Source organism: Bidens hawaiensis, unplaced genomic scaffold (assembly GCF_021521415.1).
Source record: "Bidens hawaiensis isolate Kalapana, Puna unplaced genomic scaffold, B.hawaiensis_p1.1 tig00017856_1, whole genome shotgun sequence".
Lineage (NCBI taxonomy): Eukaryota > Viridiplantae > Streptophyta > Magnoliopsida > Asterales > Asteraceae > Bidens > Bidens hawaiensis.
Genome location: NW_027492693.1, coordinates 418,652 through 439,918, shown reverse-complemented (window position 1 = coordinate 439,918; position 21,267 = coordinate 418,652). Strand labels below are relative to the sequence as shown.

The 21,267-nt window shown below is 35.5% G+C and overlaps 1 protein-coding gene across 1 annotated transcript; it reads right to left on the bottom strand.

Annotated features, from left to right (window-relative positions):
• Window positions 1-15,507: 15,507 nt before the first annotated feature.
• LOC143554833 (uncharacterized) lies at window positions 15,508-18,998 on the bottom strand. Its single transcript, XM_077044509.1, has 2 exons — window positions 15,928-18,998; window positions 15,508-15,827 (listed from the first exon to the last, which is right to left on the bottom strand). Exons 1-2 carry the CDS (start codon window positions 18,725-18,727, stop codon window positions 15,508-15,510), a joined length of 3,120 nt encoding a protein of 1,039 aa, XP_076900624.1. The 5' UTR covers window positions 18,728-18,998.
• Between the last annotated feature and the right edge of the window lie 2,269 nt (window positions 18,999-21,267).

The following is a 21,267-nucleotide window of genomic DNA, read 5'->3' as shown; positions in this document are numbered from 1 at the left end:
GCAGCGGCTAATAGTGACATACAGTGCAGGAGCATGCTGCTCGCCATACTGTTGTCAATAAGCTGTCGTATCTTTAGTCAGATCTTTTGCCCATACCTCGTCAGGTACAGTACAGAAGATCTTCCTGTATCGTACGGACTGGCTTATTTGGGCGGGAGTATTCCCCCTCCCGCCACTGTGCGGGATTGTTCCCGGCTTTGCTCATTCCTTCAGGTGACACTGAATGATTGAGAGCTAAGTGCCTTGTGCGTGTAGCCTTGCTGCGCGGGTGGCCTTCCCTGATGGCTTGTATCCGAGGCTGCGGGGACAGGCGGAGTCCTTCACCATTGGGAGGCATTTTCTGCGGGAACAGCTTGCGTACTGCGCGTAAGGACGTCACGTCTCTGAGCATGGTTAGTCCTGCGGATCCAGTTGGTTTCTGCGCAGACGTTCCTCTTCAAGGTGAGTCTTGCGGGTCCAACTGGGCTCTGCTGGGACCTACCTCTTCACTAATGATTTAAATACTAATGATAAACAACCCCGTTCTTTTTTAGCCGTGTCTACATTGATGCTTCTAATGCTCGTATTTTCTAACATAAAAAAGGCAACGCTAAAATGATATACGAAAAAGAAGAGACATAGTTAATGAGTCTCACCGAGTGATAAACTATTAATCTAACATTTAATGTATTCAGGATATGATTCTTCATATACATTTCTAATTGCATCTCTCTCTTATATTTCGATATTATCATATAAAGATTGACATGCAGCTAAATCGGGTGGGGAGTTATCTGCCTTATATTTTGATATGTAAACATTAATAATCTTGATAAGGTATGTCATATGTGTGCTTCCATTCCAAAACCCGAGATATATTTAGGGTCTGTTTGTTATGAGGTAATAAAATGAAATGAATGTGGTCAGTGACGGACCCATGATTTTTGAACAATGGGGTCCCAATATTTCGATGTTCAAAAATTTCATGTCGGTTGTTGTTCGGGTCGAGTCGAGGCGAAGAACATAATAAAAACAATATTATAACAAAACTCACAAAATACGATGTCATTCGAAACGAGGAAAAAAAACACTAGAAATTATGTACAACCTTTTGTGTTTTGAAAACGAATGCAAATAGCTCTCTTTCCATATAACAAATACAAGTATCATTCATATAATTTCATTTCTTTAGTGAACATAATAAGATGAAATTGGTTTTCGTTTGGAGAGATCCCATGGAAGATCTTCCAAATCAATTTTCTTATGAGTATTACTTGAAGAAAATGATGGCTCAAAACTTCCTTTTCAATAATTCTTGCATAACTAGCTCTAAAATTCAAGGTTTTAACAAACCTAAGTCACAACCTAATCAATTTAATAATACAAGACTATAGTTTTGGCAAATAACAATGAAATTAGAAGTTTAAAACTAGACTTGTGTACTGGACAAAACGCTACAGTACAACGTTCAAAGGCTTTAGACATAAGTTAATTAAACTAATACTGAATATGATTTTAAAAACAACGAAAACATAGGCTAATAAGGTAATATTGACTATGATTTGGAAAAAAACAACAAAAACATAGTCTAACAAGTCTCGAACCTGGAACCTTTGAAAGGAATAGCAAGAGACTTCCCACCAAACCAGTTTAACTTTATTAGTATGGATTCCAAGTTTCAATTTTTATGGGCTCCTTCAAAAAATTAATATACCGCTTCTAATAAATTTTAAAAAAAACATTGGGTGTCCCAGGACCCCGATCCATACTATGTGGGTCCGCCCCTGAATGTGGTAATAGAATGGACGAAGGAATTAAATGTGCTTTACCATTACAATAAGATGTTTGGTTACCACATAGGAATGAAAAGTTATTACCATTACAACGAGATATTTGACTACCACAAGAAAAGACAAAGGAATAAAATTAAAATGGTAGTGAGTGGCAGTGGTGGTGGGAGGTAGGTGGCGTTGGCGTGTGGTGGTGGGCAGTGGGCTGTAATGGTGACTAGAGGTGGGGTGGTCGTAGTGGGGGTGTGTGGTGGTGGGGGAAACGGTGGGCATGACGGACGAAAGTGGTGGTTGGGGGTAGTGGGGGTGATGGGTGGCGGCAACGGTGATGGTGGTGGTGGTCGTGGATGACATCGACGGTGACAGTGGTGGTGGGATGCGAGTGGGGCGGTTGGCGGTGATGGTGATGGTCGGAGGGGATTGTTGGTGGTGATAAATGGGTGATGGTGCTGATAACGGCGATGGGTAGCGATGGTGGTGGTTGTTGGCGACGGCAGTGATGGTGGTAGGTGGTGGTTGTTGGGGTTTGGTGGTGGTGGATGCTGATGGTGGTGGGTGTTGATGGTAATGCAAGGGTAGTGGAGGTGATGTAAGGTGAAAGTGGGAAGGAATGGAAAAAAAACATGGGGATGGATGGAATGAATTAAGGTGTTTTAGAGGGAATGAAATGGTCTACGAAATAGATTATTCCATTCCATTGACCAACCAAACACGCTTTATTTCATTCTCTCACAATAGACCTTTCCATCCTCTATTTCACCACACAAAACGCTACCTTAAAGAAACGCTACCTTAAAGTAATAATATCATATTCCCTGTTGAAGACAATCTATTTTAATTAAGGGAATTAGGTTGTAAAAGCGGGTTATATTATATGTTATGTCGTCTTATAATCTTATTAGAATGGTAAATTTTCGGATTATATTAGATACTCAAACCCAAATATAATAGCATGTATGTACTAGTGTATCAAAGGTTAAAAGACTTTTTTTGTGTGTCATGTGATGCAGTGATGACAAAGAACTTTGTATTAGATATTTTATATATATATATATATATATATATATATATATATATATATATATATATATTAGAAGGGTGGATGTGAAGTCGACTTCATGATCATTCTTTATGTTTCTATTCTGTTAATTGGTTTGACAAAGTATCTTAGAATTTTATGAACCATGTAGGTTAGGTTGTCTATAACTTACCATAATTTCTATTTAGGTTGTTGGCGTTGTCGCTATACTCTATGCAACCCAAGCATGACAGATTATTGACATTAGATTTTGAGATTAGGGTGAAGTTGTTGGTCATATGTCATAGATTTGTTGATCTACACATATGATTAAGCCCTACCACTGCTCATTTGTTAGGTATATTGATTTAAAACTTTGTAACAGTAGGAACTTGGAACCACATTATTCATCTAACACTAAGGGTATGTTTGGTATGTCGTAATAAAATGGATGAGGGAATGGAATAGAGGTGGGAATGGAATAGACAAAGGAATGGAATAAATCATTATCATTCATTGTCATGTTTGGTTACCATGTAGGAATGAAATGATCATCCTTTAATTATTATTATTAGTAACGCTGTTGCTGCTACTACTCCTACTACTACCACCACTACTACTATTACAGCCACTATCATCACTACCACCACCACCACCACCACTAATAATAATAATAATAATAATAAATATTAATATAAGTATTAATAATATAAATATTCATATTAACTCATTTTTAAAACCTGCGCATTTCAACGAGACCATTAAATGAATAAAAACGATAATAAAAATGTTGAACGACGCCTACGTGTTATGAAGCATTGAGTCACCAAATAATAATTATACTAATATTGTTAATACGATAATAAGTCTAATATAATAATTGTTATATTATAATATACAAAAATAATGATAATATAATAAAATTAATAATAATAATAATAACCATGATAATGTAATAATAATTATATAAAAATAAATCATAATAATCAAAATATATTATTATTGTTATAATTATTGATTCCATTCCTTGAAGGAATGAAAAAAAAAACACCTATATCTTAAAGAATGAAAATCCTATATTTGGAATGATTTTCATTCCTTGTGGAATGGTTCATTTCATTACCACATGACAACCAAACATGGTTTTTTTAATTCCTTTGGAATGAACCATTTCATTCCATCTTTCATTCCTTCATACCAAATACTACCTAAGTATATAATGCACACTTTCATACTACATGATACATATCGACAAGCAATGTGTGTCTAAATATATCGCTTTTCTTAAGGGAAAAAAATAAAATAAAACTAAAGTTCTATTATTACAAATAAAAAACGAGAAAATTATTATTTGTCTCAGTGCTTCATGGGCAGGGTCACCATAGGTCAAATTTCTAAATTAAGTGATATATGCCCTCCAGATTTTCTGGCAAGTTTTTTTGTGCCCTTTCGTCAACTGACCGTGGGTTGACCCGTGTAATTAGTGGTTAAATGACCACTATGCCCTTCATCTTCACCTTCATCATCAACATTCAACATCTACCAAGAACCCTAACCGAAACCTAGATAATCTCCGATAAGTTCAGATTGATAAGTTTAGACCGAAGTTCAAATATAAAACTCAAATTAAATTCATAGAACAATAATAATCTTATACATAAAACACCAAAATTAACATCATATCCACAACTAGGTTTAATAAACAGATTAAACACCAATACACCATAAAGAGAGAATTTGATATGTTCTTCTTCCTTCCCAGAATCGTCACCCTCACCCCCTCGAATTAACCATGAGAGATCTCGCCAGAACTGCGAGGCTCGCGGGCGCGGGACACGAACATTTCAGCTTCAGAAACACACAAACTGTAATAGTTAAGCATTAATCTCATCATATGGACTCAAAATTAACCGTCAGCTATTACTAATTAATTTAGCATATTACAAGATCATCTCTACCGACTTCGAGCACCACCATAACCATTCGTCAGCCACTACAATGAGTCCACCGAATAATATCAACCAAGGATCGTGTGATTTCGTCGGGGTCACAACGGTTAACGTGTGAGCACATCTAGGCCCCGATACATCATCCTCCGTGTCTCATTACGTCTCAACGGATGATACGTTGGAGCCGATTGTAGCCACGACTTTGTCGCCATATATCAAACCATAACCAAAACCCTAGCAATCACAAATTCGTAACGATTTGTAAAAAAATCGTAATAATTAGTAACAGCTGGAAGCTATTAATAACGAATTGATGTTAGGTTAATGAACTGGATGCTGAAATGTGGAAACCGTCAAACGGTGGTGGCTGATGTGGCGATAGAAGGGTACAAAAAAGCCCGCCGGAAAATCATGAGGGCATATATCACTCAATATAAAAATTGGACCTACATTGTGCCCCAACCCATATAACAAAAGGGCACAAATCATAATTTTCTTGATAAAAACCATAATAAACATTATTCCATTATTAAACATCACAATTCACACATCAACGACCGCATCACGCACGCACATTCTTCTAGTACTATAGCACTTAAGGCATTTCATCATAATGTTTTGTAGTAAAAAAGTAAATCAGGTAATCCTCATTGCAAAAACTAATAATACATAGGTGCCGTGGCGAAGCTTGGGTTAAATTATAAGGGTGACCGAAGTTACAAACCCAAAAAAATTTCGGTTCGGCGATTCTATTCGGGTCGTGCAAACAATATAAAATTTAAATATCTATTTTTTCTTCATTTATTTAAAGGATTGTTTTAAAAAAAAAAATACTTGATAATATTTTAACAAATAAAGACCTAAAATAGTTATGATATTCGAGAGGAAAGATGAATACCTAAATTTTCTTGTTGATTTTACTAAGTTTAGATCCACTTCATTAGTATATGACTGTGGTTGTGGAGTTTATAATTAACCGACTCACTAGTTGAAGCCTTTCAACGTGTACTCTTTTGTTCATTATCATTTCTTTTGAAAATGAGCGAATAGTATCTTGCTTTTCAATGATTTGCCTAATAAAGAAGATTTAATAGGAGTGAGTTAAACTACAATTTCATCACACAATACCAATAACTTACTTAATTGATCAATTTCCCGAATTCCATCATTATAAACCCTAATTTTTCAAGGGATATTGGATTTTCATAGTCCAAACTTTGTCCTATTGGCCAGCGCTAAACCAAACTTTAAAAACGTATCACAACAGTCATAAGTTTCGACCTAGGCCGCCAACAAGCTTTTCATTAATGGGGTAAGATTCCGTTAGTTTTGATGACACAGATGATGACGTGACAAAAATAGTGACGTAGACTGCTTATATGGTAAAATTATTTTTAAATTAAAATAAAATAAATGAACCGAACCACTTTTTTTAACAAAAATAAGCGAACCGAACTACTTTAAAAAAACAACCAAACCAAACCACTTTTTCTTTTAATTTTTACCGAACAACTTTTTTAACAAAAAACAACGAATTGAACCATTTTTTTTTAACAAAAATCAACGAACCGGACTACTTTTCTAATAAAAAACTCAGGTCGAGAGAGTTCGGGCCAGTACGCGTTTCGGGTCGGAAGTGGGTTCATGTCAAAACGGTGGTGGTGGATGTTGTGGTGGTTCTGTTCGTTTATTTTTGTTAAAAAAAGTGGTTCAGTTCATTTATTTTTTGTTAAAAAAATAGTTTAGTTCGTTTATTTTTTTTTAAAAAGTGGTTCCGTTAATTGATTTTTGTTAATAAAAAAGCTGGCTTGGTTCATTCATTTTTTTAGAAATATAGTTTGGTTCGTTTATTTTTGTTCGGAAAATAGTTTAGTTCGTTTAGTTTTGTTTAAAAAAAGTTGTTCAATTCATTTATTTTGGTTTGGAAAATTTAATTTTAATTTTAAAATAATTTTTTACCACATAAGCATTCCAGGTTACTATTTTGCCACATCATCGTAGATGTCATCATCCATGTCATAAATAACTAACGGTATCTAACTCTGCTACTGAAAAGCTCGTTGACAACTAGTATGTTGAAACTTGCGACTGTAGTGGCACATTTTTAAAGTTTGGCTTAGCACCGACCAATGAGACAAAGTTTGGATTATTAAAATCCAATATTCCTTATCCTTGAACAATAATAAATATATATGCAATACAATGTTTAACAACTCAACAATGATGAATAATAAACTAAAACTAACAATTACCTTGCTGATTAGTGATGGCAGTGTACGGTGGATCGGTGTTGCGGCAGTGTGTGATATCTCCAAGGCTGAAACTGGTGTCCAATGGTATTAAGGGCCGTGGCCGACAGCCAGTGGTCTCCAAGTCTAAGCAGTAACAGCGGCGATATTTGGTTAGTGGCGATCGATGGTCTTCAGTGAAGCTGTGTGTTGTCGTTGAAACCCCATCCCGGATTCATCCTGTAATATTGTGTCATGCAGCGCTGATTGGACGTTGACCATACACACATTGAAGCCATTGCTGAAGCCACCTGACCCCTGTACAAGGGCTTCAATGAATTTTTGTTTTCTTTTTCTCTAAAATTTAAAAAAAGAATATAATTTAAAAGATAATTTTTATAATAAAGAAACATTAAGATTTGTAAAAAAGTAAGAAATATATAGAAATTACAAATATTTTTGCTTCTCACTTCAGGCAATTAACAATAATTTTTTGTGGACTTCTAGAAATCTCTTTCATGTAATTTATTTGTGTTCTTTTTCTCTTTGATCTTTTTTGGTTTCCTTTAGAATAAGCCTCTGTTTTTTTCCCTCCAAATGCCGCTCGGCATCCGGATCAAGGTTACTAAAGTCCTTGGTAAGGAAGTCCAAGTTCCTCAACCTTTGTTTAGAAAGTTTCACCTTCGCCTTCGCCTTCGCCGCCACGATACTAGATATTTTAAGGACGTCGGTGCTAAATGCTGGATCGTCATCGGTAGTTATTCTTTTTCCCCGGTCCCCTCCGAGTGGCTGGCACGGGGCTTGTAGTGTAGGAGATGTATGCCGATAAACAACGAAAGCCTCTCGAGTTCAACGTTAGCGACCTTGTCCTTCTCAAAGTATCACATTGGAAGAGGATAGTCCGTTTTGGAAAAAAAGGAAAAGTAGCACCCCACTTCGTAGGCCCATTTAAGATCCTCGAAAGGATTGGAAAAGAGCTTACAGACTCGAGTTACCGCAAGAACTTACCGGTTTTCATCCGACCTTTCATGTCTTGAACCTCAAAAAGTGTTTAGCCGAGGGTAATCTTCATATACCCCTCGGCGAAATGCATATTGATGAGACAATACAAATGGTTGAAAGGTCTGTTGAAATCATGGACTGTAATGAAAAACAAACCAAGCGAAGCCATATCTGGTTAGTCAAAGTCCGTTGGGAATCACAGAGTGACGTAGAATTTACTTGGGAACGCGAAGACGTTATGAAAGAAAAGTATCCGCATCTCTTAGTCGCAGCTACTTCCAATTTCGGGATGAAATTTCCAAAAGTAGGAAATACTGTGACATTCGTCATATTGAGTTCGCTCTGTATTCGTATTATTCTAAGCCCGACCCGTTTTGATTTCTGGATCTTCGGATATTATTAAACTAATGAATTTTATGTTGTAATCATGTTTCATACTTGTCATTTCGTTCCAAAGTTTTTAACAATGTTTAAAACGCTCATTTTATGCTCAAAACGACCTAAAACAAACTATAGGGACTAAATCTACCAAAAATGAAACTTCTGATGAAACCCACCTCACATAGCGCGACGGGGGCACCCCTTTCTGGTCGCATACAGGTGCAGCATCAACATATTTGTTGTTTTGGTTCGTTTCGATCGTTTAAGGCCCGAACTCGTATTTTAACCATTCATACCAACTAAGACTCAACCCATAATTAATCTAGAACCCTCCAAATATGTTTTTCTCTATGGTTATAATTTATTTAATTCACAAATCATTTAAACAAAAGAATCAAAGTGCACTGGTTTATCCACCTGACACATTCATGCTCCCTTCCCTCAAACCCTAATCCTTTCCCATAAATACCACCCCCGATCAATCTCAGCCATTTCACTTGCTCATCTTCACATTCTTCTCCCAAATTGTTTGAACTTGCAAGTTGTTCTAGCTAGTTTTGCTTAAGTTTGACTTTAAAAGTCAACGGAACCGAATGGGTATATGCTTTTGATATTTTTAATTTTCTAAGTTATTTTATGTTAAGGAAACCATTTTCATCGTTGTTTAAGGGTTTTGGACATTCAAACATATAGTTATGCATTTTAGGCCCATTTGGTCGTTTTCTGGAAAGTATAGTCTTTTAATCTTTTATTTGAGTTTGGATCTAGGAATTTTACTTTATTTAGTTCTATGATTTTGGACACGTGGTAACCATCCTCGGTCTCATACCGAGTCAAGGATCGAACCAAAAACGACCACCCTCGTTTAGCAGTTTAATTAACTTTTGAGCAACCATGTTGTATGAAACACTTTAGATCTAAGTTTTACTTTGTATTTTAGTCATTATATGGTTGATTCGGAAAGTTAGAACAAATCTTGGCTTGAACCCAAGTTTCGAATAAAAACTGAGTAAAACCGAACACCTGTCTTAACGAGTTAGTTAAAGTTCAAACCACCAAAAGTTCAACCTATCTTTTTAGTTATGTTTTGCTTTATATTACTCATATTAATTAGGATTTTTGGAAGCGCTGGAACAAATCTTGGCTTAAACCAAGTTTTGGGTAAAAACCGAGTAAAAGTCGAACGTCTCGTTTTAACAATTTAGTCACTGTTCAAACCATGAAAAATATTTCCTAACCTTTTTAACTTATGTTTCATTTAATATTATTTATATTTCTAAGGTTATAGTATGTTGGAACCAAACTTGGGTTTATACCAAGATCGGGCCGACTTACACTCGCTTAAGCCCGAGTTTGGGACTTTAATTAATAAAATTCTAAAACTTGTTTAAGCTACGGATTTTATTGGAGTATGTAATTCACATATTTAAATATTATGGTAAGTTGCATTTGGATATTGTACTATATCAAGTCCCAAACCGAATAAACCAAACAAACCTTTAAAAGTCGGATCTTGATGCTTACATTAGCGGGATCGTGCACACTTACACTATACCAACTACCCTATGTAAAACTTAACAAAGGTTGAGTAAAACTAAACCTCAAAGACCCGGCTTCATGTAAATCTCATTTCATTTACACTTACTATATTTAACCGCTTTTGTAAAATATAACTTTAAATCCCGAAAACCCAAGCCTTGTTTTTATGAACTATTATACCATTGATATTTCATCTTCAAGACTCAATATTAGCTCAAGGTCTTTCATGTGACATTTGTCATTTTTAAAAACCCGAACCATTTTAAAATTTTGACACTTTTCGGATTATTAATAAAATCTCCGCATTTATTGAATATTTGATTATGTTATTTAATTTTTTATAATTATTTGTATTTTGTAAGACGGGTCAACCGCTTTCTTCTCATCCTCTCTAAATTCCCGGCCTTTGACTCGTTTTTGCAAACCTTGGATGAACTAGACTATTTTTTTTATTGATGATTAAATTCCTTATTCACCAAATTGGGTCAAAACTCATTAATTTGGTGATTAATATTGCTTAAGACTAGCCTTATGACTAGCTTATGCAATTAAATCACTTCAACCTTGCTATTAACGATTTGAAGCTTATATAAAGGCTCTCATGTTTCTACAAATCATTTACCACAGCACTTTACACTTTCGATTATGTTCTTGCTTTTCAAATGGTGCTAAAATCCAAGTTTCAAGTTCTTATTTCTTCTTTGATATTCCATCCTTGGGTAATTAATGTCTTATTTCTGTACAACATATCATGTGATTATCAACATGTTGTCACTCTAAATTAACAACCTTGGTTGTGTTTTCACTATCGCTCGTTGGCACGTTAATGTTCGGGTCAATGTTGTAAAACTCGCTAGGCGGTCCCTAGGCGGGCGACCCCTTTGTAGGGAGTACTCGGAGTACTTGGCTTGTACTCGGGCCATGATAAATATAACATAAAATAATTATTGGATATTATATATATGTTAAGGCAAGCGTAATTCATATCAAAATAAGCATAATTCATATGAAAAAAAATATAATTCAAAAAATTCATATTTTGTTGTTATTTTTAATTTTTTACTAAAAAAAAAGTTGGTGGCCGAGTTGACCTTGGAGGCCGAGTAATCCCGAGCACTTCGACTTTTGACCGAGTTGGACCTCGGCGAGTAACGGTGGCCTAGTTGGGAAAAAGCGCCAAGGTTGATGTCCGGGGACTTTGGAATCGCTGATTCCAATGCCTTGGAATCCGACTTTACAACACTGTGTTCGGTTAAAAAAAGTTTTATGTTAAAAACTAACTTTCGCAAAACTAATAACAAGAGAACGATTTTCTAACATGTCCCGCCATCTTATCATTTCAAGCATGTTAGACACAAACTCGAATCAAAACCGAGTTCATGTCCGACCAAAAACATGAGTCACTCGTTAAACTTGTTTTATTAAATAATATTCGGCTCGGAAATGAACTGAAATCATTAAAATTAACTAATAATTATTATAACCTTTATTTTTATTTTTTTTCTAAAACTAAAATAAATTGATTAAAAATCAAATAACTAACCTATTTCATTTAACTTATAAAAATAGAACAAAAAAAATATTTTTAACAAACTTTTCATTTAAGAATTATAAGGCCGAACATGTCGGCCATCTATTTCTTATCTTTCCTCAACCTTATTTTGATCATAGTTATCTATTTATCTAGGGTCGCTTATTGAACCGAACCCTGTCGGTTCACTCGCTTAAAGACATCTTCGCTTATTTACTCTTTCTTGCTTATTTAACATGTGAGTTTTTCATAACCCCTTTTTAACGCTTTTAATATTTTTGGGGTGTAGCATGTCACAAGTTTTGAGTTCGTTAGTTATGTGCTTGTTTGCAAACCGATTCACATTTATCGTAAATGTTAATATTATTCTTGCATATTGTTTATGATTATACGTGAATTATGTGCAATTTGTTTACTATTTTTATGATGGAAGTTCCGAAAACGCAAATGCATACACATAGTGGGAGGATCCGATGGGACGTACCTGCGCCGTCTAACGTTACGACTTCGGTTGTTTACGTAAGGTGGTTCTCATTTCCCCGACTTCTACGGCTTCGGCTGAATGAGCGCGAGGACGACACTATTTGATTTCATTTACATTATGTTTGAATATTTATTACATGACGATCGTTGAATCGCGCATTTTATATATATTTATATACGCAAAAACTTATGAAAACTCACCAACATGTGTTGTTGACAAAATATATTATTATAAACGTGCTGCAGGTTGATACGATGAAGTGCCAGGACAACAAAACTAGTTATACCTTAGGATTATTTCAATGAATAATATTTGTCTCATTTAGATGTAATGTTATTTGTTTAATTATCAAACTATTTGTGTACTTGCGAAATTTTGGAATAAAATAAAAATATTGTCACTATTAATAGTGTTACGAGCTTATGAGTGATTTATACGTTGCACCCGGGCGTATTCCGCTTAAAGCCGGGGTGTTACATTTCAATCTAGGACACACACGTTATACTGAACCATTGGGCTCGCTTACTTTAGGATTTATTCTAAGTTTTTCTTCATCAACATCACCTTTTCCAAGTGAGTAATTTCATCCTTTTTTCTCTTTTATACTTAGGGGGTAACTTGCTTACTTATTCAAAGAAAAATTATTTAAAAATTAGATCCTCAAACCACAAACTCTAGGTTATGCATTACTTAGAATAATTCACCGATTGTGTGTTATATGTCTCATATGATTAATTGCTAAATGTTTATTACTTTTGTTGGTTGACCTCTTCCTCATCCTCCTTGTAAAGTTTGATCATACGCTCCTATTTATAATTTAGTTGTTTTATTTATTAGATAGTAGCCTCGTTTACTTATGATTTATATACCTCAATTTCCTCATATACTTATGGTTTCACATATGAGTTGTGAATTTTATCTCTTATTATATATACAAAAATCATGAACTTGCTCACCAACATATGTGATGACAAAATATATTTTATGTAATGCTAGATGTTTGATAATTGGTTGATTGAAGAATTGAAGACGTTACATCATTTTGGACCGTTTAGGTTATTAGTTAAATGAACTATTTATTTCCTTGTACTTTGTTTTATTTGTATGAACAAGATGTGATGTATTTAATGTTGAATGAAATGAATGAGTTGTTTAAATACTGTCACTTTAATAGTGTCATGCGCATTGAGCAATCATAGTCACGCCCTGACATCTCCGCCGTTTTGGTTGGGGTGTGACAACAAGTTTTAAAGAAGTGAGGTAGATTGTGTAGAGAGAAATGGAGATTGTGGTAGAGTTGTAAAATAATGTAGAAAGAATTTGAGATTATAGGTAATTTTTAAAGGGTAAAATTGGTTGTTAAATAGGTGAAATATAAAAAAAACTTATTTCTTTTATAAAATTCTCACTGTCCCCAACTACTCTTTCCCAAATCCCAAACCTAGAACATCTCTTTTCCAGGCACTAGTGGGCTTGTCTCCCCCCGCACCCATTTGCGCCCCGTTCTCTTAGACGTGTTGTGTCGTGCGTGCGGGCCACCCCTTTCACGTACGATAGCGGACAGTTTGAGTATGAGTTCAGAATCTGGCCGATGGTTCCCAAACCTAACCCAATCCGTTTTTAATAAGTTTGTTATTTTTACAAATAGACCCTTCAAGTTTAAGTTTTATAAAAACAAAGCCTATAGTATTCAACTACTATTTTTTTTTAATAAAAATGCTGGGTTTATATATATAAAATCAAATGTTGGGTTTTATAAAAAAAATAAAAATAGGGGTGACTAGTTTTTGGAAAAAAAAAATACTTAGGGGTGACTGGGCTCAACACCTATAAAATTTTCATACGAAATCGTGAAAATTTACCCTACCAAACCAAAAAGTGGGGGGGGGGGGGGGTGACTGGAGATGCCCCAAGTCTTTCTAATCCCGCGCCCCTGCATAGAGGTGTTGATGATTCGATTTAAAATTGTAAGACAGTTTTAACCCATTATCGATTTGGTTTGGTGTGTTATTTAAAATTTCTTGATAGATTGGCTTTAAGAATTTTCAAATTATTGTAGACTGTTTGATTTTAGTTCATACGACCATATAAAAATGGATAGGATTGGATCATTAAAACCGGCCATATAGTTTTAAATTTTATAAGTAAGGAGATTGGGTAAGTTTCATTTTTATCTGGGCTCTATGATTGCTGGCCTTTTAAATCCCTTTGACAGTTTTCTTCATTGGGCTCACTATTCAGGTCGGTTCGACGGTTTAGATCGATTCGAAGGTTCGGGCTAGTTAAGGTTTATCACATAATAAATATAATAACAAAAAAACACGCATCTTCATTAGAAATTAAAAATCACATAATACAAATGCAATGGTCAAATCTATTCGTTTGCAAATCTATTCCAATATTTCTCTTTGACCATCTCTATCAAATCTATTTGTTTGCAAGATGAACCAACAACATCCATTAAATCGATACTTCTTTAAAAAATATAAAAATCTCATGATTTTTGGTTGCAAGAGCCACCACAAGTTAAAAGTTGGTAAGCAAAACAATGAACATCACTAGTTGTCTAATCTAGTTAACAAATTTCAACATAATTATAAGGGGAGGAGGCACGGCGGAGGGCAGACGACGGTGGCTATGTTGGGGGGTTGAACGATGTGGCTTCAGGCTGCTGTATTTTCTGTTCTGTTGCAATTTGTGTGTCATGAGTAATTAACTATAGGGAAATTAATTAACCATTGTATAAAAGGAACAAAAAGACATGCTAAAGAGGGATTTGAGCCTAAGCCTCGCATTAGGAATAAAAGATGTTTACCACTAGATCACAGTTTCAATTTGTGTATAGCTTTACTCACAAAATATATGTTGGGTCACTCACATATTTTATATATGGTTTTTATATCCGCCCTGCCCATTCCTTAGGAGGGTGGGCCAGCGTCACTTCACTGATCACTCATTCGTTTCTATCCAACAAGAATGCAAAGGAAAAAAAGCTAGTGCTCAATTGCTCACATTCAACTAGTATATGTCTAGTATCCACTTAGGCACAATTTCTCCTTTAGCATTCAAACCATTCAGGTGCCCTCTTTCTTCCATTTTTCAATCATATGTTTTGTTGATTTGTAAAAAAAAACTTTGTGTTTATTCAAAATTGATTTCTCAAAATATTGTATTAGTAAATCTAATTGAAATTGAAAGACTCCATTGGTTGTACATTGAAATTGAGATTGTTACATATTAGATCTGCACATGAAACCACATTAGTGAATTTTAGATTCGGAAAACGATAATAACTGTTCGGTTTGGTTTTATATATCATTCAATGTTTCGGTTTTGGTTTTCTATTGGCTCACGGTTTCACCTAAAAAGCATTAGTTGATATCTCTTTGAACTCAAACCTACAAGAAAGTTCAACAATGCAACAAGTTTGAATAACTTAAGGAATTCACCATTATTGTTTCTATATAATGTGATAAGAAAAACGTATAAAAGGTTTCCTAATTTAAGGCATCCTAAGAATACATGTGTATTACACATGCATCATATAAAACTTGAGAAAACTAAATAAAGCTGGAAGTACAAGAACAATATGTATTAATCAGGTAATTAATAAGAGATATCAATCCAAAGTTCATCCTCCACTGCCAAGATATTTGAAACTTGTCGCATTGTTGGCCTTTCCTGTGGGTTAGAGTTCAAACATGCTCTTGAGATCATCAAAATGGACTCCACTAGTTTTTCAACTTGGGGCGATGGTGGCGGTATCCGACTATCTCCCACATTGGTAGGCAACGGATAATCATCATGCATAGCTAGTAATGATGTTATGAGTTCTCCGGGATGCTTTCCCATGATCACTTCTAGTGCAACAACTCCAAAGCTATACACATCACATTTCTCAGTTGCCACCATTGTATAAGCAAGCTCTACATGCACAAAGGTAACATCAATCCATATACAATGGTTCTAACATATATAGATATTTTTGAAAATTTAGAAGGTATGATTAGAACTAAACTAAGTTACCTGGCGCTATATAACCATAGGTGCCTGCAACCGTTGTCCAGTTTGACGAGTCTAGCTTTAAAAGTTTGGCCGTGCCAAAATCAGAGATATGCGCCTCATAATCAGAATCGAGAAGGATGTTGGCTGCTGAAATGTCTCTATGGAGTACAGGCGGTGAGCAATCATGATGCATATAAGTCAAACCATTAGCTACAGCCCTTACGATTTTGACCCTTTTCAACCAATCTAATTCCTTCGATAGGATATCGCTATTGAAGATCGATCTGAGGCTTCCCTTTTCAAGGTATTCATAAATTAAAAATGAGTGACGGGAATGGTTGCAAAATCCAAAGAGCTTCACTATGTTCCGATGCCTTATGTTAGTTAATGCGCGTACCTCACTAAGAAAACCTTTATGATTAATTAAATTTTCTGATGATGAAGAATGAATTTTCTTGACAGCTACCGTAATATTGTTAGGTTGTAACTTCGCTTTATACACAGAGCCGTATCCTCCGGTGCCAATACAATATGCTTCATCAAAATCATTCGTCACCTTTAGGATTTCATCATACGCTGCTCGTCCATCGAAGTTTGATATTGAGAAGAAATCATTAGCTTCTTCAACCAGTGGTTCCACTGGAGAAGAGCTTTTCCTTTTTAGTTGAAAAGCATAGAGGCCACCAAGTAACATTGCCCCGAAAAGGGAGGGTATTATCACAAGGACCAGCCTATGATGAAAGCTATCATTATTTTTTTTCATTGGAATTTGACTTTCACAAAGTTTCATCGCTGTAACGTTACCACACAAACCAGGATTGCCTTGGAATACCCGTATGGACGAATTCTTGAAGATTGCAAATGAGGTAGGAACTGGACCTACCAGCTCATTGTAAGACAGGTTGACATCCACATCTCCAGGCAAATTTCTAAAGGCATCAGGAATTGAACCAGATAATTTGTTGTGTGAAAGGTTCAAACTTCCCAAACTCTTTAATCCTTCAATTTTAGATGGTATCTCTCCCGTGAGTGAATTCCAAGATAAATCAAGTGTGGTAAGCTGCCCTAATTTACCAACCTCATCCGGTATATTTCCCCTGAGCTTGTTATTACTAAGATTTAAGTAATATATTTGTACCCAGTTACCAATGGATTTCAAAATTGGCCCGTTCAATTTGTTTTTGGATATATCAAGAGAATAGAGATTATGAAGTGACCCAAGCTCTTGAGGTATAACACCTGAAAGTTGGTTTTCTTTCAAGGACAAATACATCATACCTTTCATCTTTCCAAATTCCTTCGGAATTTCACACGCCAAATTATTTGAAGAAAGATCAAGCCTGTGTAGTTGAATTAAACTCCCAAACTCGGGTGGTATGCAGCCACTGATGTTGTTGTATCCCATCCATAAGTTTGTCAAATTCTTGCATTTACTCCAGTTTTCAGACAACTGGCCATGAAAATTGTTATAACTGACATCAAGTAGATCTAAACTTGGATACACTCCAAAACTATCTGATATGTCTCCAGTAAATTGGTTAAAATCAAAATGACCACTTATTAAGCTATGGCAATTCCTTACGCCTATCGGTATAGGACCTGTGAGTTGATTATGACTTAGTGATAAATATTGAAGCATTCTCCCACGGCATAAATCTTCAGGCAAATGCCCAGACAATTGATTATTGTCCAGTTCTAGCTCAAGCATGTCTTGACTTGCCAGTACCCCTTGTTGAATTTGACCAGATAATTTGTTATCACGAAGATACAAATACTGTAGGTTTCTCAGGTTTTTTAGTGACGAAGGTATAGAATCACTGAGTTGGTTTTCGCTCAACGCCAACTGTGTGAGAGACTTTAAATTCCCTAGTTCAGCAGGAATGGGTCCAGTGAGTTGATTATGGTACAAGTGTAGGAGATTCAAAGACACCAAATTACCCAAAGAAGGAGGAATTGGGCCGGATATGTTGTTTGCAAAGAGGCTGAGACTCTGAAGTGAGACGAGGCTACCGAATTCTTGTGGGATCGAACCATTCAATTTGTTTTTGAAAAGGAATAGAACGGTAAGCCGCTTCAAATTCCCAATGGTAGGTGGGATAGTACCACTCAGAGAATTGTTACTGATATACATTTCCACAAGATTGACAAGGTGTCCAAACTCATGTGGAATTTGACCAGAAAGCATGTTATCATCAAGAAATAAGGAAGTCAAATTTCTTAAGTTACCCATTGTTGGAGGCAGTTCTCCTTCCAAGGAATTATCATACAACGCAAGCTCGGAGAGAGAGGTCAGTTGACCAATCTCTTGTGGTATCGACCCATTTAATTGATTTTTAAAGAGGTGGAGGGTCTGGAGATTGGCTAACATCCCAATTTCCGGTGGGATTGCCCCCGAAAACTTATTTCCTGAAAGATCAAGATAAACAAGTTTGGACAGTAGCCGGATTTGTGCGGGGATTGGACCAGAAAAGTGGTTTACACTAAGCTCAAAACGAGAAAGATTGTGGAGAAACGAGAACGGGAACTGGTCAAGAGTTCCGTTTAAATCTAATGTTGTAAGGTTCAACGTGTGAACGGTCCAATCATCATTGCAACCGACACCAAACCATGAAGTGCATGGAGTGGAAGCGATAGCATTCATAGGGAGGGGAGTCCAAGAAGAATATAGTGGGGAGTTGTTTGGAGTTTGAAGGCTAGCTTTCCATTTAAGAAGAGCGTTGGCCTCCTCCAAAGATGCAAAAGCAAACTTTGAAGGTGAAATGATTAGCAAAGCTAGAGATAAAAGTAACAAGTGTGTACAAGACATTATTCGCCTTGTCATGTTTTCTTGATTTTAAAAATGATGGGTTGTGTGTTCTAATTTATACTCGAGCGACTAACCTTATCTCCGGGCAATGCCATATTTCCACAAGGAGTGTGCTTTACTTTGAGAGAAATAAATAGTTATCGTTGTTACGTGAAGAGTGTTTATTAATTGAGGAATAATGTCCTTTAGCAAACGACTTAGATTTAGAGCATTAAAGTTATTGACGTGCTTCACACTGTAGGAAAAGCTGGGCCTCATAAGAACTAAAAAGTAAATAAATAATTTAAATGAATGAACGTGGTACATGCCGTGAGTACTAACCAGTTGAATTTGAGAAATATGGAAAGAAAAGGTCGTTGGTATTAATTCTTATGTGGGGTTATTAGATCACTTTCGTATGATATTATGGATACCTATATTGACTCAAAGTCAAGATAAAGAGACAATTTAATTTCTTTTGAAAGATATCAGATACAAACAAGAAGTAAAACACCCGTCAAACCGGTCGTCTTATTGGGTCACCAGTCGAGCCAGATTATAGGTCGGATCAGATTTTAGAAACGGATGAATTCTAATTATAATCATATATATTTTTATACATATAACGTATATGTAATTATAAATAATAATTTATATCAATGTGTGTATAAGAATTAATAGCAGTACTCTTTAGCGCATTTGAGTTTTATTCATTCAAACAAATTACATTAATAATAATCTTTTGACTAGCTGGGGGCAAAGCATGATACACACAATCTCAAAGTCATGGGTTCGAAACACATATCTAGTATTTATCTCAAAGTCTTAGCTTCGAAACACTTTACTTAATTTTTGAATTTGAACAAAATTAAAGCCCAATTTTAAAACTCATCCCATCGGCTCACCAAAACAGAATTCAGCTCCAACTTGCACCTTAAAAGCCCATGGAACCAACTGCCAATTATTCAAGTTATGATTGCCTTCCAATAAAATAAATAATACTTTTTTATAATGTCGATTTGGTTAAATTTGACCCAACTAAATCCGACTATTGATTAATAGGACCAATTAGCTAAAAAAATCACAGGCTTAAGAAGGCCTACGGCTTAGGAAGGCCAAGCGATTAATCCCCGCCTAAGTCTGATATTTACAATGATGGTTAAAACAAGCATATATGTGTATGTATTTAACATGGTTTACTATAGAGGGGAGGAGGGGTAGAGAAGACAGACGACGAATCCTGTTAGATCCGTAGAAAACATTACTATAGAGGGGAGGAGGGGTAGAGGACGACCGAAATTGACTTGGGATGAGAGGATTAGGCATGATTTGATAGACCTAAACCTCTCCGAGGACATGGTTGAGGATAGGAATTCGTGGAGAAGTAGAATTAAAGTTAAGGATTTTTAGAGAGAATTGAATACCTTAGGGCTTAGACTTAACTTATTTAGGTCACATACCATAATGGTATTTCCCTTACATATTTTATTATTATTATTATTATTATTATTATTAGCTTTTATATTGCGGTTAAACTGTGACCTTATTATTAATATTATTATAATTAGTAGTAGTTTTTTATATAACTGTTAAACTTTGATTTCCTTTTTTTGCTTCATACACATGTTCTTAGAGCCGAGGGTCTCTCTGGAAGCCACCTCTTTATTCCTTTGGATAGAGGTACGGTGTGCCTACATCCCACCCTCCCCAGACCCTACCTATAGCTCTGCTGTCGGTGAGATTTTACTGGGTATGATTGATTGATTGATTGATATTTAACATGGTTTAAAAAGTATAAATTTATTAATAAAGTTATGAATATTTATAGTTATACAGTAACATATATAATTTTTTATTTTTACCAACAGCTATGTTTTGAAATTTCATATTTCTAACAGCTATGTTAAACAAAATAATAAACTATTATAAATATATAACCCTTCTTTTCGTTGTTAACCTCTTCTTCATTTCCTTCAATTTATCACATAAATAAGAGCACCAATAATGATTAAAATTAAATCCAGCATACTTTACCTCCTAAAATGATTTCTCAAATATATCATTTATCAATATAGCCAAAATGATGTCCTAATGATTTTGAAACTAAAATACATAAGCAAGCAATTGATGGACCCCCATACGTGAGAGGAGTCGAGTATTGGAGTTTTAAAAGAGAAACACATGTATACAGAGAGAGGTCGTGAAAATGGAGCCAATTTTCTATACCTTATTAGTTACTTTAAGCGATAATTTAAGATGAGCTAGCAGCTTTTCAATTGCATTGACCATTTCGTATATGAAGAAACGTGGATCGACTCACTGGTAGACGATCTACTTTCCTCGGGTGTGATTATGCTATTTCACCGATGGTTTCTCTTGGATCTGGGTTCTTCCACCTACAAAATGAACAGCACCGTCAACTTACCCCTCAGAAAGGGACAGAGGGGTCCTCTTTGGGGTAACCCTCCGGTGTGAGAATAAGTATTTGTGGAGAAGATAATAATATGTCCAGAGTAAGGAAATCTGGAGAGTATTGCTTAATAGCTGAATACTCTGTGTGATTGTGTTACTAGCTG